Here is a 27,943-nt window from a genome sequence, read left to right as displayed (position 1 = left end):
ACAAGGGAGGGCGACTTCCGGGGGGGCGGCTGGTGTAGAAGCCCAGCGGGTGGCAGAGGAGAGGAGGCTCCTGCAAGGAGGCTTGGGGGCTCCTTGGCTGGGAGAAGAGCCCTGAGTGGCTGGAGTCCCCTCAGCTCAGAGGCTCCAGAAGAGCTCCACGGCCGTGCTTGTCCCAAAGATGCTCCCAAGGGTCCCAGAGAACAGAAGAAGCTCCTTGGATGAAAAGAGAAATGTCTTCAAGGGAAAACAACCAAGGAAGTCCAGTTGCCCTTTGTGGATGATGTCTGGGGACCACCACCTCTGCCACAAACCCTTTGAGGTTTACTCCTTGCTTTCTACAGGGAGTGCAAAGGAGGAGCAGTCCGAGCAGGTACATTCATACAGCTTTTAATAAAAGTTACAACAGGAGGATATATATGTACAGTTCAAATCCACATGCTACTATTTAACGCAGTTTAATTGGTGAACCCCCAGAGCCCCCGTTTTACCTGCTGTGGCCAGGGAGGGTCCCTTATGCGAATCCCAAGTTTTCCACTTTGTGCAACAGCTTGTGCCAAAAGAAAAAAGTCACCTGTGTTCCCCACCTTAGTTTGAGAAATATCCACCCGAAATAGCTAACCGGAAAAGTGTGTTTATGCACCTAATCCATAAGGGACCCGTTGAGAAGCTGGGGTGTGGCAGGCGTTGTGGCTGAATCCAAAGGGGTTTCCCAGTTTGTGGCCAGTTAAGCCACTGCAGCCCCCTCCTTGGCCACCGATTCAAAAAGTAACCTGTAAATTTGATTCCAAGGAAGCTCAAAATGTGGAGGGAGAAACGTCTGCAACTCTGGCAAACTGCCAGGAAGCCAGCTTGTGCAAGGAGGGGGTTGTGGCCAACGCCTGGAGGGCTGCCAGGTCCTGCCTTAAGTTGGGGCCCCAAGACCCCACCCCACACGGACCGGTGCCCTGCCCCCCTCCAACCCAGAATTATCCCAGGAAAAGCCAAGAGAAGCCTTGGAAAGAAGGGTCTCCTGCGATGGGGAAGACAAAAGACGGGGAAGACCCTTCCTCTTTGGGCCAGGACTCCCCACCTGTGGCAACCTTGAGGCGCAGGGCTGGCGGAGGAAGTCTGGGGGTTGGAGCCCCAGGGCTTAAAGCTGCCAAGGCTGGGGACCCCACTTCAGACGAGGGGGAGGCATTTCAGCCAAAGGCAAATCCTGGCTCCGAATTCAGAGGGCACAAGAAGGTTGGGGGAATGGATGGGCAGAGAGAGGGGAGTGGGGGAGACCCCCTTCCAGGGAACAGGCCCTTCCCAAGGGGCACCCCTAGAATGTCTGAGGGGCTTCCTCTCCTGGGTGAGGGTCGTATCTCCCTAAGGAGGAAGAGGCACCACAAGCCGGGAGTTTTACTTAGAACCGGCTGGAGAGGGCAGGGCCCAGCCCAAAAGAAGCCACCAAGGGCCAACCGGATCAGCCCCCCTTCCCCTCCCTCCAGAGAGCCAGACCCTCTCAAAAGGGGACGGCCTCAGCAGGGGCCGGACGTGCTCCCTACGGCCGCTCTCCTGAGGGGCCAAAAGGCCGGTTCTGTGGGCTGGGCCGGGCTGGGCTGTTGGGGCTGCTGCAGAGAGAAGTCAGGCCCGGCAGAGTGGGACAAGATGCAGGTTGGAGGTGACTCCCCTTGTCCTTCTCTGGATAAGGCAAAGGAGGCGGCTGGGGGCTCTTTGGGCCCAGAGACCAGGCTGGGCTTAGAAAGGACCCCTTGAGGGCGGGCAGCTCTGGCAAAGGGCTTGGCCCTGGGACCAGCAGGCAGACCCATCTTCAGAGGTGCGTTTCCTGCAAACGGTCCCGGCCCCCCTCCGTGGTGAGAGCCGCCTCACTGGGGCAAGTGACTCACAAGGCAGGTTGGCCTGGAAGGAAAGGAGGAAGGAAAAGGAGCAGCCCCCCCCCCATGGATCAGCTCCAGCAGCCCCAGAGGCCTCGGGTGGCTCCAGCTGAACCAGGGCTGGGGAGAGGGTTGGAGGCACTGAAGGCTTTGCCTGGTCTGGGCGTGAACCTGGACACTACAGAGGCTTCTGGGTCCCCCTCTGTCCTCCCAGCAGACAGACAGCCATGTGGCCAGAGGGAGAGAGGAGGGACTCCCCATGCCCCTTCCCCAGCTCTATGCCTCACTCCCAGAAGAGGCCCTGGCGGACCCTGGGGAGGAATGGCAGCCAGGAGGACCCCAGTCAAGCCCCACAAGTGGTGGGGACCTCCAGGAGAGCTGAGCAACTCATCCAACCCAAGAGAGCCGGAGGGCTTTTTCTCCTCTCCTTCCTTCCTTCTCCAGGGGAGACCTGGCCTCTGAGTGTCCGTCTCAGGGCCTTTGCGATGCGCTGGGACCATCTCCCGTTGCTCAGCAGCAGAGAGAAGCCCCTAAGGCAGGACGGTGGAGGATCCCCCTGGGTCAGCCGGAGGTGGGCTTGTGCTGAGGCTCTTCTAAGGCACTTGTCTGACCGATCAGGGTCAGGGTCAGCCCTTTGGGAAAGGCCTTTGCCCCAACAGCCACGGAGGGGCCTTGGCTGCCTGCCATGAGCTCTTCCAGGGCTCTCCAAATTTGGCCTCTTTAGCCCCTTCCACACAGACCCCCCAGGAAATGTCACTAGAGCCAGGGGCAACAGGGAGGGGCCAAGATGGCCAGCAGATGGACCCCGTCCTCTCTGGCCACAAATCCCCACGTTTGAGGTCTCCGGGTGGTCTGTGGGCAAACACTTTTGGGGAGGGGGCGGCTGCCCTGCTACTTGGCTTGAGGGAAGCTGACAGTCACATCCAATGGGGGAGGATGTAATATTCCTCCCCATTCCAATTACGACCGTGACTTATTCGCCACATGGAAAGGGGGGTTCTTGGCACAAAAGCAGGCAGAAGGAAGGGGGGCCGGGGGGCCTATGGGTCGGGGGGGGGCAGCCGCTGCTCCCTTTCAAAGGACGGGGCTTCTGCTGCCTGGGTTGTCCACCGTCCCGAATTCTTAGATCCAACGATGGCGGAGAAAACCAGAGGCCCAAACAAGGGATTCCCCTTGCAAGAGATCCATTCCTTTCCTTAAAAACTGGAGTTTTGGGTTTTCAAAACAAAGTTCCCTTTTTCCAAGGAGTTTATTTTAAAGAGCTCCGATTCCCTTTGTCTTAAGAGGAAAATGCTTCCCCTCCTGAGCTGCTCAAAAGCTGAGAAATCAGATTTTAAAAAATGGATCACACACTTTTTTTAAAAAAGAAGAGCGGTTTGTGTTTCAAATGGGGCCAAAGGAGGAAGGGAGGAAGGGGGCTTTCTGGAGACAGAATGGGGGCTGAAAGGGGGGGAGGGGTCTGGGCACCCCACAGGGGTGTTTCTTGTAAGTGTTTCCCTTTGAAAGTGTCAATTGTTCCCTTTAAACCAGAAGCGCCCAAGACTTGTGGACTTCAGCTCCCAGAATTCCCCAGCCAGCCAGCCAGGCTGACCAGGGAATTCTGGGAACTGAAGTCCACAAGTCTTAAAGTGGCCGAGGTCGGACGCCCTGCATTAGCGCTTCATTGCCAAGGTGCGTCTAGGGGCCCGGAAGTGCTGATGGGCCCCTGGGCCTACCAGGAAGGCTCTCGGGGGCTCTGGGCTTCTTTCCCAAGCGAGCCAGGCTTCTCCAGAGAGGGGGCCACCACTAAGCACTCCCACATGCTGCATCCCACCGATCCTCCCTGGAGCCGCTGCGCACAGGCCCCGCCCTGCAAGCCCCCCCTCCACCCACCCAGGGCCCCCAGGCGCCTCGTGGCCCCTCAGGAGTGGTGGCTGCTGCTGATGAGGATGCGCAGCTGCTTGGCCACGGCCTCAATCAGCTTCTGCTTGTCCCTCTCGTTCTTCCGGAACTGGGCGAAGACGTTGTTCTTGCGGCTGGTGTCCTTCATCCTGGGACAGGCAGGAAAAACACCCGTCAGGCAGAGGGACGGACGGATGGACGGACACACACACACACACACACAGGCAAAGCAGGGGCTCTTGAGCTATGGGGACCTTCCCTGTGGAGAGCTGGAGCAAAAGGGGTCAGGGGTCTCCCCGCCAGAAGCTGTGCTTGTCCCACCCATGCCACCCGTGGGGAATGCTGGGAGCTGAAGTCCATCCATCTTCATGTGGCCAAGGTGGAGAGAGACTCACCTGGAAAGTCTATCGGGCAGGAAACTAGGAGAGGAACTGAAGCGGTCGGCACACCCTCCCCCCAGGGGTGGCTTCCAGCAGGGCTATACAGAGAAGCGCACAGAACGCTCCTATCTTCCCAGCAGGTAAGTGGTACCTATTTATCTACTTGCATTCGCATGCTTTCAAACTCTGCTGGTGGGCAGGAGCTGAAGCAAGGACTGGAGCTCAGCGCCTCTTGCGGAGCTCAAGTCTGGAACCTGGGCTGTCCGCTCCCCCGCGGACAAGTTCAGGAGCTCTGACCGCTGACCGGAAACCGGAAGTGGGGAAATGCTGTGGATGGAGGCCCCCCAGTCTGAAATCAATGTCAGGAATTGCAGGGCTTGGCCAGAACCAATCCCTTGCAGGTTCTATTGGGGCTCCATGCCACAAATGACCAGGGAAAGTGGTGGGTCCAAACGCTCAGCCCCAACCGTCCCGTCCACACAGAGAGATCGCCAGCCTTTGGCTCGATGTCTGTGGAGATGCTCCGTCACCCAGGGTCCTGCTTGCTTTCTCCAGAAGCCCCCTGGGTTTTCTTGCTTTTCTTCCAAGAAGCTTCTTCGGTTCTGGCTGTAACGCTAATGAGGGAGAACCGAAGAAGCTTCCTGGATGAGAAGTGAAAGGTTTTCAAAGAAAAAAAACAAGAAGCCCCAGTTGCCTTTTGGAAAAAGCCCCTTTGGGGCATCAGAGGACTGGAGGGGGGGGGGAGATGGAGGTCCAGGACGAGGCATTTTGTACAGGCTGAGGATGCCAGAGAAGCCGCCCCACGCATACTTACTCTCGGGAGATCCTGCCAGGAGGAGGGAGGGATGGGGAGGAAGGAGAGATAAATCAAAGGAGAAGTTAAGTGGTGGCTGGCACAGCGGACCCTCCTGCTTCCTGGGTCACCTGCTCCCACCAAGAGGCCATGCAAGCTGCCCAGCGTGCAGAAGAGGCCAAGGGAAGGGCAGCAGCCTGGCCGGGCCTTGCAGCTTCTCCTGAAGACCAGGGGGGATTTGGAGCATGGCCAAGGAGGGAGGGAAGCCCTGTGGTTACCGGACCTCAGGCTGCTGCCCTCCGCCCCACAGCCCCCTACTTGGTCCCGAAGAGCCCCAATGGCCACCCAGCCCTGCAGCCAAGCCAAGGCACTCCTCTGGCAGCTCAACCCCTTTCTGCCCCACCCGGTCCAGGGGCCACCCAGGGAGGGTCTGGCCACCCAGGGAGGAACGGCAGACCCCCCACAGAAAAGCCCCGCCATCTACACCGAGTGGCCCAACAGTCACTGTGAGGGGGAGCTCGGAGTCCTAGTGGACGACCCCTTCAACAGGAGCCGGCCGTGTGTGCAGCGGCCAGAAAAGCCAATGCAATCCTAGGCAGCATTAACAGAGGGATAGGACCCAAATCTTTCTAAAGCCTCAGGAAGGCCACACCCGGAACCCGGCATCCAGTTTTGGTCCCCCCATTACAGAAAAGATGTGGAGACTTTGGGAAAAATGCAAAGAAGAGCAACTAAGAGGGTCAAAGGCCTGGAGACTAAAACATAGGAAGGACAGTTGCAGGAATTGTGTACGGCCGGTCGAGAAAGAAGAAGGACCAGGAGGACGCGAGAGCAGCATTCCGGTATTTGAGGACACAACCAGGGGCACCTGCACCCCCACATGCAGCCTCACCCTAAGCAGAAGCTCTCGTGCAAGGCTGGGCCCGTCCCAGAGCCAGCCGTAGTGCCCCTGCCCCCCTGCCCCCCTGCCCCCCTCCACAGGCAGCCTGGGCAAAGAGTGAGCAGCAAGCAGGGCTCTGCCAGTGCCCGGAAGGAGAGACCTACTTTTCCAGCAAGGCCAGTGCAGTCGTCGGATTCACCCGGAGGTACTTGCAGTTGAGCTGCCCGTAGTCGGCCAGGTACGTCGACCAGTCCCACTGGAGGAAGAGGTCCAGCAGCTGAGAGAGGAAAAGAGGGGCACTGAGCGAGCCTTGGAAGGCTTGAGAGGCTGTCCTTCAAAACCCCTAAAAGGGGTCTTTGGCCCCTCCCTCCCACTGGGACAGCATAGCAGAAGGCAGGCAGCTGAGCAAAGGCCTCCCCCTCCCTCGGGAGTCAACCCCAGGCCTCACCTAGGTTCTCACCACAGGTTTCGTTGAAGGCTAAAACTCTAGGGTGGCCATCCCAGAGCAGCTTTTCCAAAAGGCCACTGGACTTTCTTGGGTTCTCTGTCCCCTTTTTGGAAAGGTTTCGCTTCTCATCCAAGAAGCTTCTTCAGTTCAACCCTCACCCAGAGCTGAAGAAGCTTCCTGGATGAGAAGCAAAACCTTTTCAAGTAAAATAACCAAGAAAGCCCAGTGGCCTTTTGGAAAAGGCACAACTGGATGGTGGAGGCTCTGCATAGGCACCTTGAATGGACAGCAGCCCCCTGAGCAAAATGAGTGGACTCTCCACCCCTGACCCTGGATCCCTTCTCTGTGGGGCTGAACAGGCCCCATTTCCTGCCGAGAAGACTCTCCAGCAATGGGCAAGCTGGCTAGAGGATCTTTGGGGAGCTCCAGGGGTTTTTTGTGTGTGTGCAAGATTCTACATAAATCCAGCTGGAAAAATGGAAACCGACAAACCGAGATCAACCCATGGCTTCCTCTTGAGGCAGAAGAGGGGAGAAGCAGCAGGCTGGACGTCACGTCCTCGGTGGCCAGAGAGGACGGAGCTGCAGCCTCCCTGATCCAGGTCAGGGGTCTCCGAATGTGGCCACTTTCATCTAACCAGTGGTACGACTGCCTTCGGAGGCTGTGAATGCTCCGTCACTGGAAGTTTTCTTATGTTTTTAAGAAGAGACTGGAGATGTCTGAAATGGCAGAGGGTCTCCTGCTTAAGCAGGGGGTTGGGCTAGAAGACCTCCAAGGTCCCTTCCAGCTCTTCTTATTCAGAGTCCACCCTCGGCCAGCAAACACCCGCAGAGAGACAGGGGTGATGGATGGCCGGCAGCCCTGCCCTCCCGCAGCCCATCCATCTTGTGGACACGTGGCGGGCGGGGAGGGCTCTGCGGCTGGGCTGCCCCCCCTCCTTCCGGGGCCATGTTTCTCCGCGCGTGGAGAGCGGCTGCCACAACACAACTGGGCTGGGGGGCCTGACAAGGGCAGGAGAATTTATGCGGCCCAGAAATGGGGACTTTCTCCCTTCAACTTTTCACCTCCTAAGTGGGGGAGGGAGGGGGAGGGTCTTTGGTGAGGACGACCCAGCCACTACCTGCTGGGACAGCTTCCAAAATAAAGATTATGCAATGCCGTTAATTCCTGCAGCCGGAGAGCTGGCTCTGCCTGGCCATCCATCACCCTGGAGAGAAGAGCGGACAAGCCCAGGCAAGCACACACCCCTCCTTGGGAAGGACTGCCCACCCCATCAGCCAGCTTGGCCAGGGAGGGAAGCCTGGCCTGCAGCAGGGAGGACGGCAGCCCTGCCCCCCCCCCCCCCGGGATGAAGAAACCAGGTTCCTTCTCACTCCCCCCCCCCCCCCGAAGCCTCCTGGCCAGGAGTCACTTGCAACCTGGATGGGATTTGGGGAAAGAGACCTGGAGGTAGTGACAGAGGGGAGGCAGGGCAGCTGGACCCATCTATACGCTGAGCGTTTCTTCCTTTCTTTCCCAGTCTCTCCCTCTTTTCTTCCTTTCTCTCCCTCCCTCCTTCTAAGCTCTTTTGACCATGGATCTGAGGAGGTGGGACGATCTCAGGCGGCTGGCCCAGCTTCTGAAAGGAAAGGGGTCAACTGAGAGCAGCTGACTGGAGGGGCAAGAGGGCAGCCAGGGGTCTCCAACCTTGACAAGTGGAAGACTTCTGGACTTCAATTCCCAGAATCCCCCAGGCAGCAAAGCTGCAGCCCTGAGCTCCCCAGGGCGCCCAGCGTCCTCCTTTTGGGGCAGTGGGGGTGGGGTCTGGGCAGGCTCTCTGGGAAGGGCTCTTCCCTTTCGCTCAGACGGGACACTTTCATTTATGAAGTGAGATTACAGGAACCCAAGGGAAGAAACCGCAGCCCAGCACCACCGGCTGCCCCCAACGCCCGGCTCCCCCTGCAGGGAAGAGATGCCCAGAAGGACATTCAGATCACAGAAGCAATGAGCAGAAAGGGGAACCCACCCAGGGCAGCCCTTGCCCACAGGAAGGCCCTCAGGGAGAGTCTGGCCGGACTGGCTCACGGGGCAGCTCCAGCAGTCCCTGCAGGGGGAAACACGGGAGCTCCTCCGAGGAAGGCAGGGGAGGGGGCTGCGTCTGGTCACAGCACAACAGCCCCCCCTCTGAGCTTTACGCCACCTCATCCACCTTCCTTCCAAATAGGCTGAATTTTGGCTCCAGCCATTCCCCTCTGGAGGGGCTGCAGACAGGCAAATCCCCCCCCCCTGCTCTGGTTCCCAGGACCCTCCTCCTTGGTTCAGAAAGAGGCTGCGTTTGCATGGAGGGGTGGCAGCCCCCTTGAGAACGGAGCTAAGGTCACAAGTGCCTTCCGAGGAGGGTCGGAGGAGGGCAGGCTGCAAACAGGACCTACTCCTCATCTACCCTTCCAGAAGCTGTGGGTGATCCATCACTGGAGGTCTTCAAGAAGAGATTAGATAGCCCTTGGTCTGGAGTGGCCCTTGGGGCTGGACTAGAAGACCTCCAAGGCCCCTTCCAACTCTGGCATCCTATTATTCAGGCCCTATTCCACAGTGGCACTAGCTCCCAGGGGAGGGTCTTTGCTGGAGAAGGGGCTTCCAGAGGTTGCAGCAGCTCCTAAGCCTTCCTGCCAGCAGGGTCCTTCTGCTACACGCAGCTCCAGAGGCTGAAGCAGAGCCAGGAGGAAGAAGAGGAAGGCTGCCTCATCCACTGTGGCTCAACCGTGGCCACTTCAAGGCGCCTGGAGTTCAACTCCCAGAATTCCCCAGCCAGAATGCTGGGAGTCAGAGTCCACACGGCCTCCAGGGGCCAAGGCCGAGGCTAATGAAGGGAGCTGCCTCCCCAAGTGCCCAGCAGGGCGAAGGCATCTGTTTACGCCCTCAAACAACCCACAAAAGGCTTCCAGAGTCAAGAGACGGTAATCCATACTGGCTTAACCCAGCCCTGGGCTGCTTCACAGAGGGATGGAATCAAGATCAGCTGAAGTGTTCGTTCCACCTTATAAAGCCTTGGAAAGGCCACACTTGGAATCCGGCATCCAGTTTTGGTCACTACGGTGTAAAAAAGAAGTGGACTCTAGAAAGCGGGCAGAGAAGAGCAACAAAGAGGAGACTAAAACATCAGAAGAAGGGCTGCAGGAATTCTGCCTAGCTCAATGAAAGAAGGACTAGGGATGACACAGTAGCCCTCTTCCGATATCTGACAGGCTGCCCCAAAGAAGAGTGCATCAAACTATTCTCCAAAGCATCTGAAGGCAGAACAAGAAGCAATGGGTGGAAACTAATCAAGGGGAGAAGCAACGTGGAACTAAGGAAAAGCTTCCTTGACAGTCATAACAATTAATCAGTGGAACAGCTTGCCACCAGAAATTGTGGCTGTTCCATCACTGGAAGTTTTTTCGAGACTGGCAGCCACTTTTCTGAAATGGTTTCTTTTCCCTGCCTGAGCGAGGGGCTGGACTAGAAGATCTCCAAGGTCCCTTCCAACTCTGCTATTCTGTATTCTGACTGGAGCAGGGAGGGGAGTCGCGGGAAGCCTTTGGTCGAGCCACATCCTTCTCTCTCCCAACTGCGTTATTTTTGGAGGCGCTCCTGGGCCTGTTTTTTTAGTCTTCTGTCTTTATTAGTTTTCCAGTGAACGGAGTCCAGAAATATCCACACGTGCACTCCCACATACAGCATAGAAGCCTCTTACATTTGTTCCGTCTGCAAATGATTGTAATTTATTCCCAGGAGAGACTGCTGCTATTTCTGCTAGCGCCAAAGTGTGATTGCCACGGGGCAACCTGAGTGTCCTTGGGAGAATCCTCCCCTGAGCTTTGGTATCCAAATCCCCTCCCAGGCGGGAGGAAGAGCATAGAAATTGAACAAAATCAATCAAGGAACCAATGGGGGTGCTTTGCTAGTTCACGTTTAGGACACCAGGGTCTCCAACCTGGCAATTTTCAGCCTTCCCTCCTTCCAAGGTCAGTCAAATGAGGACCCAGATTGCTGGGGCAAGAGGCTGACTCTCTAAACTGCTTAGAGAAGGCTGTGAAGCGATATATAAGTCTAAGGGCTATTGCCATTACTATTGCTGTCTGTCTGTCTGTCTGTCTGTCTGTCTGTCTGTCTGTCTGTCTGTCTGTCTGTCTGTCTGTCTGTCTCTATCTATCTATCTATCTATCTATCTATCTATCTATCTATCTATCTATCTAGTTGTATCTATCTACCCATCCATCCATCCATCCACAGTGGCACAGTGGTTAGAATGCAGACTAATTCTGCTGACTGTTAGCAGTTCGATCCTGTCTCAGCCTTCCCTCCTTCCAAGGGCGGTCAAATATAAGCCTAAGTGCTATCGTTATGGCTATTGAGACGTCCACCCACAGGAGCCGAGTCCAGAGCTGCTTCTCCTCTGGGATGGAGGCCGTGGCTCCTCTCTTCCCCCATCAGCCACAGGAGTCCCATGAGGAGGGAGGGGCTAGGAGGCCAGGACTGCCTCCATCCCTGGCCAGGGGGGTGGAGGTGGGGCGGAGAAGTCCTGCTTCTCCCTGGTCCTCCTCCAACCCACCAGTCTTTCCACCCACTGCCCCCGAAGTGCAGGGCAGCAGCTGCCGCCAAAGTCTCCTGGCATCTAGGGCCCCCTTCCACCAGCCTCCTCTGGCTCCAGGGAAAATGGGGGAAAGAGGGAAAAGGTTCCCAGCAAATCAGTCCAGGAAAGGGAAGCAGCCTGCCAGTTGAGGGGACTGTCTCCTCTTTCCCCTCCTGGCCTCCAAGGGATTTTTCCAATCTGCCCCTGCCCCACCCCCCCTTTGCAGAGCAGCCTCTACAGCTGGCAGCCCCCTTGCCTCCTCCCCAGCCCCACCCCCTGCAGGCAGCACGTGCCAGCAGAGGCCCCTTGTGCCCAGGGGGCAGAAGAAGGGCAACGGGGATCTTGACCTTTGCCCGGACGTCTGTGTGCCTATCTCGGTCAGCGGAGAAGGACAGAGAAACAAAAAACAGGAGTTGGGGCGTGGGGGGGGGAACAGAGCAGCCAATTGGCAGGCACTCAGTCTGGCCAGTGGCAGCCTTGCCCCCCAGGGCTATTCCCTAGGGAGCCCAGGATCAGAAAGAGCTAAGAAGGACAGCCTGAGAGACGACTTCCCCAATGACCCAAGAGGAGGGGCTCCTTCTTCCTTCCAAGAAAGGCTCGGGCTGCATTGGGAGAAGGCTGGGATGGTGGATCTCCTTTGGAAGCTGCGGGCGACTCTGTTTCCTTCGTTCACCAGGGGCCCAAAACAGTTTTGCACTTACGGAAAGAATGAACGAGAAGGGAAGGACAAAAGGGATGATGGAGGAGGTGAAGGGGGAGAGGAGGAAGAGAGGAGGAGGAGGAGGAAAGGGAAGAGGAAGGAGAAGAGTACAGAAGAATGAAGGTCACGCTGGGAGGGGAAAGAAAGCAGGGGCCAAGCTGGGTCTTGGGTTCAAACTGGATTTTAATGAACTCAGTTCTCCTATTGACAAACGGGTGAAGGAAGATCTGGGGAACTATGGACCTACTCGAGGCAGTTCCTCAACTTGCAACCATTCATTCAGTGACCGTTCAAAGTTATCACTGAAACAAGTCGGCTGACAACCATTTTTCGGCTGCACCTGCGAGGAGAGCCAGGAGGGGCTGGAGGAGGAGGAGGAAGAGGAGGAGGAGGAGGGGCGAGAGGGAGGAAGTCAGGGCCTTGGACCAATGATGAAGGGATTCCCCTCCAATGCTGGGACCCTCTGACCTGGCACCCGCTCCCTCCGGTCTGGCAGGCTGAAATGAATGCGCAAGGGTCGCGCTTGCCCAAAGCTTTGTGCCTACCTGCATCTCAGGGCCAGGAGCCGTTCAGCTCCAGTCTCCAAACTCGGCCACTTGAAGACTTGTGGAAGACTTCAACTCCCAGCATGCACCAGTTGGGGAATTCTGGGAGTTGAAGTTCACAAGTCTTCAAGAGGCCGAGTTGGGAGAGCCTTGACTTAGGCTATTCGGCTGAAGGTTGGCACATAGAGAGGGTGCCCTGGGCACAGTCCAGGGCAGCCCGAGGAGGAAAAGCGACAGGCCCCCTCTTCCTTCCTGGCACGGTGTACCTGCCAAAGAGCCGGGCTGGGCTGCCCCCGTGCCCGGCTCCCGGTCGAGGGTGCCAAGTTCCTTGTGAATGGCAGGTTGCCTTTGTTTACCGGGAGAGGGCAGGGCACAGGGGAAGGGGTGACCTCCCGCTCACCCCAGGCAGTCTGTGTGAAACTGCAGCGGCTGCCGTCACCTCCGCCTGAACTTTCCGATCGTCTCCCGAGAGTTTCACCTTGCCTTGAACTTGCTCGCTGCTCTCTCTGGCGCGCTCACTGAGCGTTTCTAAACACTCCGGTGGAAGCGGCCAAGGGCCAGCAAGGGGGAGGGGGCTGCGAGCGCTCAGCCCCGGCCTCCTTCCGTGGCCTCCTCCAAGGAGACGCAGCCCAGGGGAGGGGAGCCCTGGGGCAAGGAGGATCTGGCCGGGTGGGCAAAGTCAGGGAGTGGGCAAGAGGCAAAGGGAGGCAAGGGGGAGGGGGCTGCACCGGGACCCCGCCTGTCCTGAGCCCAAGGGATGGGGGGGAGGCTTGCTGAGCGGAAGAGATGGCAGACACCCCCTGGGCTCAAGGAAGGGTTGAAATTAAGGGTCCCTGGGGGCTCTCTGAGCTGGGTGGCTTCCTTGCAGATGTTTCATGACCCAACTAGGACACATCATCAGTGCCAGAAGGGAGGAGGGTTTGCAGGGAGGAGGAGGGGGGGGAGCTTGTTTTTTCCCGGCAGTTGTTTCCTGGCTCAACTAGGGAACCTCATCAGGGTTAGTGATAACAATGTTGCCTAGTTTGGGTCAAGAAACGTCTTCAAGAAAACAGCCAACCTTTTAGACCATCAAGGACCGGACAGTCCTCCTCCTCCTCCTCCTCCTCCTCCTCCTCCTCCCCCCTGCAAATCCCACTCCCCTCTAGCACTGATAAAGCTACCTAGTTGGGTCATGAAACGTCTGCAAGAAAACCACCACGCTCAGAGAGGCCCAGGGAGCCCTGACTTCAACCTGAGCTCCGAATCTTCTCCTTCAGTGATGGGTCTCTGCCATCTCTTCCACTGAGAAAGCCTCCTCAGATAAGCCTCATGTCACCCGACACTCAAGTGGCAGTTTAAGAGGTGCCGCACAGCTGCACCCCAGAAAGCAGGGAGTCAGTGAGGTGGACAGGCACTCTGGGAGGTCGGCTAGCAATTGGCCTCGACCTGCAGCTACCCCCAATGCCAGCCAATCCTCCAAGGAGCCTCCTGGAACTTGTCCGTGCCCATCAGGGGATTGCCCAGCCTGCCTGCAGCCTCACTCCCCAGGAGCAGCGGCCTGGGCCCTCCAGAGGTCACAAAGAGGAACCCTTCTGGAGCTGGGGCCACTTGCCTCCAGGGGCTCCAACACGGGAGGCTTTTAAGAAAAGACCTGGAATGGCATAAGCTCTCCTGCTTGAGGAAGGGGCTGGACTAGAAGACCTCCAAGGCCCCTTCCAGCTCTATTCCCTTCCGCTTCTGGTGTCGTTCCCCCCACCCCCACCCCAGTGCGAGTCTTTTCATGGGAAACCGGCTGCAGCCACAGCTGGTCTGTGAGGGAAACCTGGCAGGCCCCCCTGGCCCCCTCCACCAAGCGTTCAGGCTGAGCTGAAGCTAATCAGGCCTCCCATCTCACAGGCTGCGCTCGGCTGCCAGACCAGCCCCAGTGCCCGGCTGGTCTCGGACTGGAGCCACGCAAGGACCTGCGAAGGGCTGGATCCAGGCCTGGCGTCCAAGGGAGCCTGGGGTGGAAACTGCGGGGAGGAGCCCTTGGCACCAGGAGGAGAAGCAGCAGGATTTATGGCTGTTTGTTGCAGATGAAGAATAAATCTGGAAGCCAAGCAGGAGGCTGGCCTGACCCCTGGACGGCCCTCCTGCCCCAGGGCCTCTGCTCTGGAAGCAGGTTCTGGAGGTCAGGAACCGGGTCGCCCTGACCAAGGGCAAAAAGCTCTGAGCCAGGCCCGGCCCCCATGGCGGAGCTGCCTGGAGGTCCTTCGCCAGCAACCCAGATTTATGGCCTGTGCTCAGGTTATCTGCCTGCTGGGATGAGCCAGGTTTACGGCCTCGGTGTGATCGTGATCCTGGGCCCTGGCAGGGACTGGAGCATCGGCATGACTCGACTCTGGGGAAAACGCCGGCCTGCCCGTCCTTCGCTTTGGGGCTTCCCTCGGCTGCTCCCCAACAGGCATCCAGAGGCTCCCCAGAAGCAAATGCCCAGGTGGCCTCCACCCTCCTGCTCCTCCCAAAGGTGCTTTTTCCAAAAGGCAACTGGGGGGGAGGGGGTTCCCCCCTGAAAACGTCTCACTTCTCGTCCAAGAAGCTTCTTCGGTTCTACTTGAAGTTCTAATGAATCCGCAGAAGCTTCTTGGATGAGAAGTGAGACGTTTTCGAAAGGAAGAAAACCAGGAGAGTTGAGCAGGAAAAGCAGAGTCCGGTCTCTGGGCGCAAGAGCTCCCTTCTCTACTTGGAAACAGCAACTGGCAGCCACTCCCTCTTTCCAGATGCAGAGGCATCCCAACCCTACCATGCCCCCCCCCATCTGGAGGACCCGGGGGGGAGGGGCAAGGCTACCCTAGTGCTTCCGCCTAGGTTGGCACGCCCAGCTTGCCAGGCTGAAGGCCCCATCAATGCAATTAAAAGGCTGATGTTGCTGCATCTGTGCTTGGGGGAGGGGGGAGGGGGGAGGGGGAGGGGGGCGGGCTTTGTGTTTGGAGGTACCTGTGGCTGAGCCTGCTTGCTCCGTTCCTTGCAGCTGAGCAGAGGTGTTAGCAGAGGCCAACTCAGCTGTGTCACAGGGTTTATTCACAGCCTTGAACCTCTGCCATTGTTTGACATAGGGAGGAGGCTCCCCACCATGTTCAGAGGGCACACACACACACACACACACGCCCAGAGGGAGCCCATGTCTGTGTGGGCGCTGCTGCTCCCTCTCTGTGTGTAAACCTTGCCGAGGTCACGAACCTTTTAAAACAAACAGAGCTGAGTCCACGGTTAGAGGGAAATAAAACGAAGGGTGCTGCTCCCAGCCAGGGCAGTGGGGCAGAGCCACCATGGTGCACAATCGGAGCTCGTAAATCCTTTGGGATGGAGCCCCCCCCCTCCGCCAGCCCCCTTGATCGGCTCCACCCGAGCCCCGGAGGAATCAGCACTTCGGACAGTGTCCTGTGCTCGGACAGGGCCGGGCCTGGGAGGCCTGGGAGCCGGGTGGGAGCTCCCCATCCACAAAGCCAGGGTGAGCCGCGAGGGCAGAAGGCAGCCCCAAAGTCCGCGGAGGAAAGCCCCCCCTAACACAAACCGGCCCCCTCCCAGGGACCAAGAGGAGTTTTCCTCCCCAGCTGAAGCATCTCAGCAGAGGGAGGGACGGCTGGTCAGACGGGACCCCACTGAGGGCATCACTCTCTGGTCCCCGTCTACGTTCGTTCATCTGGCGGAAGCGCTGTATAAGCTCCTCGCTTGGCCTTCCCACCGACATGGATCCGAGGCCGTGTCTCCGTTCTCCCTCATCACCAGACAGGCAAGGGGGCCATCTTCTCCCAGGCCAGCCCGGGCTCTTCATGCCAGAGAGCCTCGGAGAGGACCGGCCGCTTGAGGGAGCGGCGTGGAGTCAATCGGATGACTGTGGCCCATGGGATGATTAGAAGCAGGAAGACAAAAGTCTTGGCAGAAAAGACTTTCCAGGGGGCCTGTGGGCGTCTCCCCTGGGTCCCCCGTGGGCGAGAGCCCCTCTGGGCTCCTAGGTTCATTCTGGGCAAGACGGAGAGGGTCAAGGAAGCAGGCCAGGTGGCTGAAGGAACTGGGAGCCTCTTCCCCTAAAAAGAGCCGGAGAGGGCAGCAGGCTGGGCCAGGAGAAGAGAAGGACGGAGGGAACATGGGGCACCTGCCAAGCTAAGCATCGCCTTCAAGAACCACCTTCTCCCCCCCACCCCCCATGCCTGAAGAGAAGCGTTTCCGACCAGGGTGAGCTACCTGCTCCAACAGAGGCTGGCAAAAGGTGCACACCAGCCTCACAATTGATAGGAAGCTACGAGGGGCACAAAGAGCCCTTGGCATCCCAGGACAAAAGACCCACGCGTGGATTAGAGAACAAATACAGGAGGCCACCAGGAGAGTCAAAGAATGGAAACGGTCACCTAGTAAGAAGAACCGATGGCAGGTGGACCACATCGGTTCTCGAATGGATCCGCTTGGTCAGAAGCATCCAGGAGAGAGGCCTCAAGCAAGACGGACGGAGAACATCAGCCAAGTGTGGCAAGTCCAGCTGGCCAAAGAAAGCTCCGGACCGTTTCGGTTGGAAACCTGCGGAAGAGGCCTTCGTCCTGCAGTGGGCAGGCAAGGGCTGGAAGGATGAGGAGAGCCCTCTTCAAAGACATGAGGGGAGATCCATCCCAGAGAAGGAGGTCAAGACCCCCTTTATCAGCCCGCAATGCCGGACCCAGAAGGAGGACAAGGACGATGAAGGTCAGGAGAAGCCTCCCACCAGTAAGAGCAGAGGAGCCACTGAGCCAAGGGAGGGGGGGTGGGGGGCTTCAAGGGCCCCTTGCAGTTCTTTATCATCCTGCCGTCCTGCTCAACGGGGCAGAAGGGGAACCGAGAGGCAGGTATGCAGGGATCAGAACTCTGAAACGGCATCAGAGGCTGCAGGCAACAGTGGGGTTAAATATCACCCCTGGCTTCTGATGTGCAGCTTCAGCTTTTGCTCCATTAAGGTGGGATGTGAGAGACCCTCCCGAGGGGAAGAGAAGCCTCCTTGTTGGGAATTAAACCTAAGCATCTCCAGTGAAGCCAGGAGTGAAATTCAGCAGATTCTGACAGGTTCTGGAGAACCGGTAGCAGAAATTTTGAGTAGTTTGGAGAACTAGCAAATGCCACCCCTGGCAGAGTGGGGAGGGCATGGGGATTTTGCAGTATCCTTCCCCTGCCACCCCCACCAAGCCACGCCCACAGAACGGGTGGGGGACGATGGCCCCTTTATGACTTGTGGGCCCGGGGGGGGGGGGGGGCTGGCAGTTGGAGTCCCCAAGTCATAAAAGGGCCATCATTCCCCCCCCCCCCCCGGGAGTCTCCCAAAGGCTGGTTGTGCAGAGAAACCGTTCGCTTTCTGAGCCGAGGCCACTGCCAGAGAGGAGCAGGAGAAGAACCCAAAAGGTCCACTCATCCGGACTCCCGCTGGCTGGGGCTGAGGCGGTTGGGCTGCCCGCTCCTGTCCGGAGCAGCAGCAGACTCCAGAGGTGGGCGAACGGACTTCTCCCGATGCCCCCGGTGCCCCTTCAACCGGGACTGGATGGCAGGTACCATCCCTCCAGGGCTCCTGCGCTCACCCCTTGGTGAACCCACCGAGGCTTCTGCTGGGGAAATGATCAGGCCGACGTGGGCGATGGCTTTCCCTGCTGTGCAAGAGGAGGACTTGGCAGGAGGAGCTCCTTCGGCTTCCAGAGACCCGGGTGCCGCCAGCAGGTCGGGCTCTGATCATCACTGTGGCGACAGAGGCGGCTCTGCAAACCCTGATGGGGCCTGGGCCATTCCCCTGGCGGGCCTGCCTTGGCTCCAGGGCAAGGCGAGCCATCCGTAGGTAGGGGCAGCTTCAAGACCTTCTCAGCCCAAGGATCCACCCCGTCCAGGGATAGATTTCCCTCCCAGGAAAGCCCCAGGAAGACAGGAGAGCCTTCCATGCAGGTGTCCCACCATACGGCCTCTGAGGTTGCATGAAGGCTTAGCCCCCTGGGTCAATGGCGCTTAAGACTTTCCATGCCGCTTCCCAGTGCTCTACAGCCCTCTCTGAGCGGTTGACAGAATCAGCACATTGCCTCAACAATCTGGGTCCTCATTTGACCGACTTCAGGAGGACGGAAGGCTGAGTCAACCTTGAGGCGGTCAGGATGAAACTGCTGGCAGTGGGCAGAGTCAACCTGCAATGCTGCCTTCTAACCACTGCGTCACCACACAGAACCCACTGCGAGCTTTATTTTGCATTCATTTCTCTTGGAAACTACTGAACCAGGACGGCTAAACCTGGGTTAGGAGTCTAAGCAAAATCTTTCAGAAATCCCAATAAAATACATCCTCTTGGCCCCCATTATTATCCCTTTCACCCCTTTTACAACCAGGCAAAGCTTCTAGTCGGATGAGAAGGCCTCCTTCGCCATCTACAGCCAACTCCGAGGGCAGAAGGCTCAGGGGGACTCTAGGGCAGCTTCCTTTCCAGCCAGTTTCTGCTCAGCTGGCCAAGAACCGCAGTGGGGAAGAGCCTGTGTCTGCCTCCCGTCCCACCGCAGAAGGAAGGAGGTCCGTCCTGAAGCATCTCCTGGGGAACACCCCGGGCTGATGTTTGCTTTGGGCCTTCAAGTCACTCCTGGAGCAGCCTGCCTGCCTGCCTGGACAGGTCCCGGCTGTTTACTTGCCAAGAGTTTTGCCCTGGCATTCCTCGTCTGAGGACCGAGAGATAGAGGGACCAGCCCAAAAATCACCCGGCTGGCTTTGGGCCTGGCAGCTCTCCTGGTTCCTAGCCTGCTGCCTTAAGCATGACCCCAAACTAACCCCCAGTGGCTCACTGGCTTCAAAGGAATGGACCAATTCATGGATGTCCTGGGGAGGAATGGCTGCCAGTCTCGATGGGAAGGCCACGCAAGGCCACCTGCCGGGAGACTCGTGGCGCAGTTGGTGGGCCTCTGCCAAACAGGCCACTTTCCTGGCACAAGGCGGAGGTGTAAATACGCTGAGGAAGTGCACAAGTCTCCGCACTGAACAGCGGATGAATGGCGATCTCGGCCTTCCGGTTGTTTAAAGGGCTGAGGATTTCTTTCTGATCTCCCTGGGATTCCCAGCAGCTCCTGCTCAGCCCCTCCTGGTGTCTCTTTGGACTCCAAGAGCTTCCTGGCTTCCTGCTTCAACTTCCTCCTGTTCCTTCTGGGGATACGCACACACACACACACACACGCACACACACACACAGCCTTGACTCGGTGCTCACACTTATTGCGCAGCCATAGGGACACAAGAGAGTCATCGCTGGTTGCTTGAGTAGCGTAGACCTTTCCAAAGGGATTCTTCCATCACCCTCTACAACGGGGCTCTCCAAAGTTAGAGACCTTAAGACTTGTGGACTTCAACTCCCAGAATTCCACAGCCAGCGTTGTAGACCCCTGCTCTACAATCTCAGGATGTAAGGAGGTTTCTAAGGAATCTTGAGAGCATCAAGTCCAACCTGCCACCCAGAACAAGAGCCCAGCAAAGAGAGGAGTGTAGGGGGTTATAAAGGGTGGAGGCTCTGCCCAATCTGAAAGTGAAAAAAACAATCTTAGTCAGGCCACACCTGGAATCCTGCATCCAGTTTTGGTCACCACATTACAAAACAGATGCTGAGACTTTGGAAAAAGTGCAGAGAAGAGAAACTGAGATGAGATTAAAGGCCTGGAGGCTAAAATATATGAAGAAGAAGAAGGGTTACAAGAACTGGACATGGCCACTATAGAGAAAAGAAGGACTAGGGGGGACATGATGGCAGTCTCCCAGGATTTGAGGGGCTGCCACAAAGAAGAGGGGGTCAAGCTATTCTCCAAAGCCCCTGAAGGCAGAACAAGAAGAAGCAACAGGTGGGAACCGATGAAGGAGAGAAGCAACCTGGAATTAAGGAGAAATCGCCAGTGGAACAACCTGCCTCCAGAAGTCGTGGGGGCTCCATCACTGGAGGATTTGAAGGAGACTGGAAAGCCACTTGTCTGAAATCGCATAGGGTCTCCTGCTTGTGCAGGGGGCTGGACTAGAAGACCTCCAAGGCCCCTTCCCTCTCCATTCAAAGTGAGTGATCAACCAGTGATCAAATCCATTACAGAGAACGCTGGGCCAAAGCAGTTGTGGGGGGAGATCAGCTCTCTGCACAAGCACTTATGCTTCCCTTTGACTCCACATCTGTCTTGAGAAGAAACCTGACTCAGAGGCTCTCTTTAAGAACCCTCTTTTTTTTCCAATAAAGAAATGGAAACACATGGAGTGATCTCCTCCGCTGCCAAATACCACGTTAATTCTAAAAAGGCCCTTTTCATTAGATGATCTATGCGCAAGGACTACGGATTATAAAAGCAGAAAATTAAATTGTAAACTGTACGGCACAGAGAGAGAGAAAGGGAAGGAAGGAAGGAGGGTGTCAGGGAGGCCAAGCTAAGCTCAGCCTTCCCAGCCAAGGAAAAGGCTGCAGGCTTCCATCATGTTTAATGGATAGGCCTCCAAGTGGGTGAGCCTACCCTTAGCACCTTCCCTCCTGGGCCCTCACCGACCTTCCCAGAGCAATGCGGAGGGCTTGCGTTCCTTCTCTGAACCCCGGGGGACATCTTCCATAGGCCTCTTTGGAAGCCCCAAGCGGGCACATCCAGGGGAATGCAGGAATTGTGTCGGCCTCCCACATTTCGAAAGAAAGAGGCAAAAAGGTAATTCCTGACAGCAGGGACAATTAACCAATGGAAAAGCTTGAAAGGATTCTTTTAAAAAGCTCTCGTCTTCCAGAGCTCCTCCTGGGGGAGGGGGGTTCGTTTTATTTATTCATCCGTTAAGATTTCTAACCGTGGGAGCCTCTGGGTGGGTGGGTGGATGGCCTGGTGGATGGCCCAGGAACTAGAAGCCCCAGCCACCCTTCCTCCGAGGGCCTGGAAAACGAGTCTTTGTCCTCTCGCTCAGCAAGGAACCTTCTCCGTGGGCCCAGACTCTCCACCCCTGGGGCTGTTTTTCCTGGTGGCCTTTTTTCTGCCTATCCCACTTATTGATCCTATCATACCGATACCCCCGCAGCGCACAGATAACTGGAGCCATTAACCCAGAGGTGAACTCTGCCGCCCAGAAGGATCCGCACGCAAGGGGCAAAGCATCTCAGCAGCTCTCTCAGCCAGGGGCTCTGGAAAGCAGGCGTGGGCCCAGCCGGCCCCAGGGGCCTCCCCACGGGGTCTGCCTTCCCTCTAGCCAGGGCACCCCCATGCCTCTCCCTCAAACCGCCAGCTGCTCCGATGCAGAGTTTCCTAAGACTTGTAGCCTTTTCTGTTTCAGCCCCAACAGAGTTTTCCAGCTCTTGCTCTTTCCTTGACACGACCCGAGGAGGGGCCACAGTCTTCTGGGGGTCTGGAGGTTTGGATGCAGGCTCAGGGCTGCTACTCCCCATTCCAGGCCATTTGGGGAGATTTCTTTGTCGATAAGGCCAGCGGTTGTTTTTCAAATCCACGGAGGCTTTGGGTGACTGTCAGGGTGCTCAGTCGGGGTCTCATCTGGGGGACACTTTTATTAACCAATTGAAAAGGGGGAAATGGCCAGATTTTCATCGCTCGCTTTATTCCCATTTCACTGCCGTCTTGAGTGCCGCTCTTTTAACATGGAAAAGCCAAGTATGAACAGAAGTTATTTTCATCATCAGAAGTTAAAGTTCAGAAGTCCCCAGGGGAAAAACTCACGTGCGCAGCTGAAAGAAGAGGCTGAGGAGGGGGATGCAAGAATCCTGGCTGAAAGTTGGAGAAACAAACGGAGGAGCCCAGCTCTCCCAGACGGGGGAGAACCGGGAATAAAGGGGGATCTCCAACACAATCAGAGAAAGGGGGGCAGGAGGGAGGGATGGGTGTAAATATTCAATTATTCCTTGCTGTCAAAAACCAAGCCAGCAGCAGCTCTCAACCAGGAACTGTCCCTGACCCACTGAACAGACGCCGGGTGGGCTGCATTGCCTGTTTTCGGCTGGCAAGGAAGGAACTGTGCTTTCTGCCCTACCCCACAGCCTCTCCCCCCACACAAGGGGCTGGTAGTGGTGTCACTGCAGGGCACGGCTGCCCTTCTCTTTGCTGGAGAGGCCCCCCACCCCTGCCACCTGGAAGGGAGGATCAACCAACAAGAAGTAGACGCTGTTTTGATCCCAGCTCAAATTGCTCTTGGGTCCCCCATCATCCCGTCCCATGTCCCCCACCCCAGGAAGCCCCCTTGACTGCCTGGGAAGCAAAGCAATGCCTCTGTCCAGCCAGGAGAGGAAGGGCTGAGAGAGGACCGGCCCTTTGTCCAGAGAGGCATAGGGTCTCCTGCCTGAGCATGGTTGGACTAGAAGACCTCCCTGGTCCCCCCCAGCCCCATTATTCCATGTTCTGAGACCCCAAGGGGCTCTGGATAAGTTGTAAGAAGGGAGAATCTTTGTAGGGCTGGCATGAGGGGCCCTTGGTGCTCTCTGAGCTTCCTGATTTCCTTGCTGTCAAAAACCAAGCCCCAACATAAAGGGGTCCCCCTAGTTTGGGTCATCAACCGCCTGCAAGGAGACCAGCAAGCTCAGGGAGCACCAGGGGCCCCTCTGCAGAGGTTGGCTGGAGGCCCCCCTGCAAGTAGGTCAAGCGCCAGAGAGACCCCCCTTGGACACCTGGCCTACAAATACAGCCAGCGACTGACACACACGACCCCCCCCCCAAACGAAATGCAGCCTTACGAATCAGGCTACCCCACCAGCAAGAGAAGGTCCCTAACCCCCCCCCCCCCAGGCAGCCTTTCCAACAGCCCCCAAGCCTTGAAAGGAGTGGAGCAGCAGCAGCCTCCCTTGGAATCAAACCCGAGGCCCCCCTCCCCCCGCTGCCCAACATTTCTCCCAGGAGAGGGAGGGGCTGCGGTGGCAGCAAGAGCCTCTCCTGAATGTCTCTTCAAAAGTCAACAAAACCACAGATGGAGGAAACCCTTTTCTTCCCTGAGCCCAAAGGCCTCCCTCACGGGGAGAGGGTTGGGGGGGGGGGGTTCAGGATATGGGGATGGGGGAGAAGAGGATGGAGAGTAGCGAGGGCGTCCTCTGGAAAGGCTCCGTCCCTGCAGCTAAGCCTACGGCCGGGGGGGGGGGGAAGGGCTGGGGAATTCTGGGAGTTGAAGTCCACAAGTGGTCACCTTGGACATCCCTGCCCGACAGTGATGCAGGCCCCTCCCTTTCACTGGGGGAGGGTTCGTGGGGGGGGAGTGAAAGGGCAGCCCAGCCGACAAAACCTGGCAGGAAATCCTCCGGACAGCCCCCCCCCACCCCAGAAGTAAAGAGGCTCCCAGGACAAGGGAAGCTCTGGCCTAAAGCCGCTTCTCTCCCTGCCCCGCCCCACTCCGCAAGGGTGCCGTCACGCCAGCCCCCCCCCCGGCTCTTCCAAAGGGTTCGGCCTCAGCTTCAACTGACCTGCCAGCCACACCCAGAGAAGGAGGGGGGGGGGCTTGGAGCTGCCTCCAAACTCAAAGAAGAGCCTGCTCAATGTCAACCCTTCGCTTTGGGGGGGCAGGAGATCCCTGCAACGTCCCAGAGGCTGAGGGGGCTCCGTTCTCCACAGAGACCCTAGAAAGCAGCTTTGCAGTCCAGGAGAGGCTCCGGGGGGGGGGGGGCTGCAGGGAGCCCCTCAAGGCCCAGCAGGAAAGCCCCCCTGCCCCCGGGGAGAGAGGAGGGCTGGGGATGGGCCTCCTTGGTGAAGGGCCGGCCTGGTCAGCTGCCAAGGAGTCCAGCAGCCACCACCTTTCCTTTCCCTGCCCTGCCTCCCCTCCCCAGCAGCCCAGGCTCCCAGCCAGGAGCCCCCCTCCCTGCCTCCCTCCCTCCGCCAGTGCTGCGGCTGCTGCGGCGGCTCTTATCAGGGCCACGGCGTTTATCACCCGCCGCAGAGTTCAGGGAGCCCAGGAGGAGGGTCAGGTGTGGGTCAGGGCGTGGTGCTGCCCGGCTGCTTATCAGCAGTGAAAAAGTGAGTCCACCTGGTTTGTTTCTGGCTGTTAATCCTGGCGGGTCAGCCAGCATAGCAGCGGGTCAGCCAGAGTTCACCGTTGCTGGGCCTGAGTTATCAGCCACCGGGAGTTCATCAACTCCTTCCACCTTGCAAGGAGCCGTTTCCTGCGGGGAGCCCGGCCCCTCCTCGCCCCCTCCCTGGGCTGGCATGTGCTGGCTCACGACGGCCACTCCCCGGGCGGGCAGCGCAGGAGAGCCAACGACAGCCCTCATCAGCAGAGCGTCAGCCCCGGGCAACCTTCCCTGCCAGAGTCCCCAACGGAGCAGGCGTGGCGGGCGGGCGGGCTCCGGGCAAGTTGCGCCAACCGCTCAACCGGTCTGGCCTTGAGCAAAGGCCCCGTTCTCGGTGGCTCCAGAGAGGCGCACACCTGCTATCAGCGGGCACGGGGATGCTCGGCTTCGCCCAGCAGGAAATGCCCCAGGCTGGAGGGGAGGGAATCCAGGAATTGCCCAAGGGGAGGGGGTTCCCGGGGGGCGGGGGGAGGTGGAGAAGCTGCTTCATTGCAGATTGTGGTGAGCCAAAAGATGCGATGCTTTGGGAGGAGGCCCTGCACCCCTGAGCCCCAAGAAGCAGATCTGGAGGCCAACCATCAGCTGACAGTCTGCAGCCGGACAGGGACTTTAGCAAGGGGGCAGCTCCCTCTTCTGCTCTCTTGGGAGAGGGGGGGGGTGCAAATAAAGGAGGGGGCTCTTTTTTGCAAAGGCCGGAAGGTCAGCTGTTTTATGCCAACCCCCTCCCCCAATCTCTCAGGCCCAGTTCTGAGCCCCCTCCTCTTCAGGATCTCCTTCCAGGCTCTCTCCGGGATTCGAAAAAGCCATGTTGCTCCATGGGCAGCTGGGGTCGTGGCCATCCTCCATGCCCAGCCCTGGTGATCGCCATCTGCCCCCCACCCCCACCCCAGGCAGCACAAACCCAATGCCCAGAAAAGCACCCTGCACACATGGTGGGCACCGCAGCGCCTCTTCCCCTGCTGCTCTTTGGATGCCGCCCTTCCACGGCTGGCGAGGGCCCCCCTTCCCTCCGCTTCCAGCATGGCTGTGCTGCAAGTAATGGTCTGTAGAGCCAGAAGCCGGCCGGCTGCCTCCCCCTGGGTCTCCCTGCCGGCTGGCACCAGGAGGCCAGCAGGGTCTGCAGGGTTTCAGCCCCGATTCCCACCTGCGGGGGGTCCCGCGATGCCTGAGGAAGGCAGGGCCACCGGCTGGGATGTAGCCACTAGCAGGTTAATTGCAACTCCTTGTGAAATGCACGCATCTCCACACGCACGCACAGAGAGAGAGAGAGAGAGAGCGCATGCAACTCCTTGGTTCAACTCCCAGTGACCTCACCTCCTTGTTTTTTTCAGCATCTGGAGATTTCTGTCAGCAAAAGCGAAAGGCCAGGCGGAGTTCAAGGTAAGAGTTCTTGGGAAAGAAAAGCCGCCCCGGACTTCAGCCGCCTCTTTCCCACCCAAGACACCAAGGAGCTCTCGGCACAGCCGGCCCCCAACGCCTCCCCCCACCCCTGCCTGCTCTCTCGGGGGGGGGGGAGAGAAAGATCCCCCTCGCCTGCTGCGACCCCCGTTCCAAGGGCAGGCTCCGTGGGGGAGGCTGGGGGCTCTCTGAGCTGGGTGGCCCAAAGCAGGTAAAAGACTGTCAGCCTAGCCAGGCTTTTCCCTCGCCCTGCCAAGGAAGGGACCCCTCCCTTCAGCCCTGAGGGGCACGTATGCCCTCCTGGATCACGTGGCCACAGGGATGCTGCAACGGTCCCTTTTTTTCATTGCCACGGCACCTTTGAACAGTCACTAAATGAACTCTTGTGAGTCGAGGCCTGCCTGTACAGATTCCAATCCCCAGGCACAACGGAACGACATCCCAGCAGACCAGGAGGGAGCTGGGAAAGGGCTCTGGGAGGCCAGGAGGAGGAGGAGGAAGACCTGGGCAGTGGCAGCCTTGCCAGCTGGGCCATCGGGGGTGGGGGAGGGGGGGGCAAGGGCCCAAAGAGGTTGTCAGCCACACAACAGAGACACTGCAATTAGCCGGAGCCGACCTGGGCTGCTCCCCAACAAGCCCGGCCGTAGGTGCGTGGGGGGGCCCTGGACACAGCCTACCTCCCCCGGGGGGCAAAGTCTGACAGCCCCACGAATGAGACGTGAAAGGCAGACCCACCACTGACGACGCCCGCCAAGGGCTCCTCCGGGACTGCCCTGTCCGCTCAAGCACTGCACCACCCCTGGAGGCGCTCACGGACGGCTCCTGCGGCTTAGAAGGCAGCATCGCAGGCCAACTCTGCCGACTGCCAGCAGCTCCTTCCTGAGCAGCTTCAGGCGGACCCGACCTTCCGTCCTCCTGAGGTTGGTAAAGGGAGGGCCCAGGTGGTTGGGGGCCAAACACTGGAGGGAGGGCTGGGAGCACTGGGCCAAGGGCTGTGGCCAGAGGAGGGGGCCCAGAGGGGGGGGGCAAATCTGCAAGGGTGTCGCAGGAGCTTTGGAAAAGACGCAACAAGGCATTTCATCCAAAAGCTGGAAAACAGTGAAGAGGGTCCAGGTGGTCCTCAATTTACAACACTTCATTTAGTGACAATTCAGTTACCACGGCACTGAAGAATGTGGCTGACGACTATTTTCACCCTTATGACCATGGCAGCAGCCTTGTGGTCACATGATCCAAATTCACATGCTTGCAACTGGCTCACCGGTGAAGCAGGGCACCCCTGAGGACATCCAGCCTCTCCGCTCCAGAGCCGGCAGGTGAGTCCTTCCCAGGTGGGGGCTGATCCCCTCCCCGTTTCCTTTCTGGCCTTCCCAGGAGATCAGCCCCGCAGGGGGAAGGAGATCCTTTTCCAGGACTCTGATCAACCCAAGGGAGCCGGTCCGATTGGGCAGCTCCTCCCAGCCCTTCTTCCAGGAAGGAAAACTTCTTTCCCCGGGAGGGGGGGGAGCTGACCTGCTCTGAAGGGGCCCCCAACCCAACCCACCTTGAGCACAAGCTAAGAGGGCCACTTTTCACCCCGGGCCCTTCCGTCTCCCAGCTGCAAACGCTGGACCCAGCCCCTCTCCCAGCAGCCTCTCACTCACTATGCTCCCCCAAGGGGATCCCTGCTGCTCCAGGGGTCTCAACGGGGTTTTTCCCTTGGTGTCACCCCCTCCGGAGCTTTCCAGCCCCTCAGCCAGGAGAGAAGAGGCTGTCCCCTCTCAGCCCCCTGGGCTCCCCTGGGAAGATCAGTTCAGACAACTGGGCAGCCTCCCCTTCCTTGGGTGGGGCCCTAACCCAAAATGGGAGCCCCACCCCGGCTGAGTCCCAGGCTGCACTGAAGCCCCCCCCCCCGCCCCCATGGACCGGACCTGGGAGCTGTGTTATGAAGGTGGGAGGCCCTTCATCCAAGAGGACTCTGGAGAGCTGCAGCTCCTCTGGCCCTGCCCAGGGACCGAAGTGTGAGTTCTCCTCCCCAGAGGGGGGGGTGGCTGCCCAGGGGCCTCGGCTTTTCCCTTTCGGCCTCACTTCCTTCTCTGCTCTTTGCATTTATTTCCTTCCTCCTGCCTTGCATTAACCCCCAAAGAGAGGAAAGCATTTTACATGTTGGTTAACAAGTCGCCTTGAATTTATTGTCCAATTCTTCCTCCCTCGGGCAGAAGGCAGCCTTTGCACCACCAGCAGCAGCAGCAGCTCCAAGGAATGTCCAAAGGAGCCACGGAGGCTGAATGCAGAAGCCCGGGGGGGGGGAGAGGGGGGCCTTCGGGGCCACAGGGCATGTCCAGACAGACAGACAGCCCACCTGCCCCCAGGGCCTCTCTGGGGAGCCAAGTCTGGTCCTGGCGTAGCCCAAGGGGGTAGAGAGGGGACGGTCCCTTCTCTCCTGGCCGAGGGGGCTGGGAAGCTCAGGAGGGGGATGGCGCCCCACCTTGCCGAACTG

General features: G+C 58.4%; 1 protein-coding gene across 1 annotated transcript in view; it reads right to left on the bottom strand.

Annotated features, from left to right (window-relative positions):
• Positions 1-371: 371 nt before the first annotated feature.
• LOC309395335 (exocyst complex component 6B-like) overlaps positions 372-27,943 on the bottom strand; it is a 70,135-nt gene continuing 42,563 nt past the window's right edge. The window contains exons 13-14 of the mRNA XM_081959482.1: positions 5,958-6,070; positions 372-3,889 (exon numbers count right to left, since the gene is read on the bottom strand). Of these exons, the coding sequence (XP_081815608.1) occupies positions 3,760-3,889; positions 5,958-6,070 (243 nt within the window). The 3' untranslated portion in view covers positions 372-3,759. The remainder of the gene's footprint in view (positions 3,890-5,957; positions 6,071-27,943) is intronic.

Source organism: Natrix helvetica, assembly GCF_964273705.1.
Source record: "Natrix helvetica genome assembly, chromosome: 7".
Classification (NCBI taxonomy): Eukaryota; Metazoa; Chordata; class Lepidosauria; order Squamata; family Natricidae; genus Natrix; species Natrix helvetica.
The sequence above is the reverse complement of the archived record's forward strand: the minus strand, read 5'-3'. Positions and strand labels throughout refer to the sequence as shown.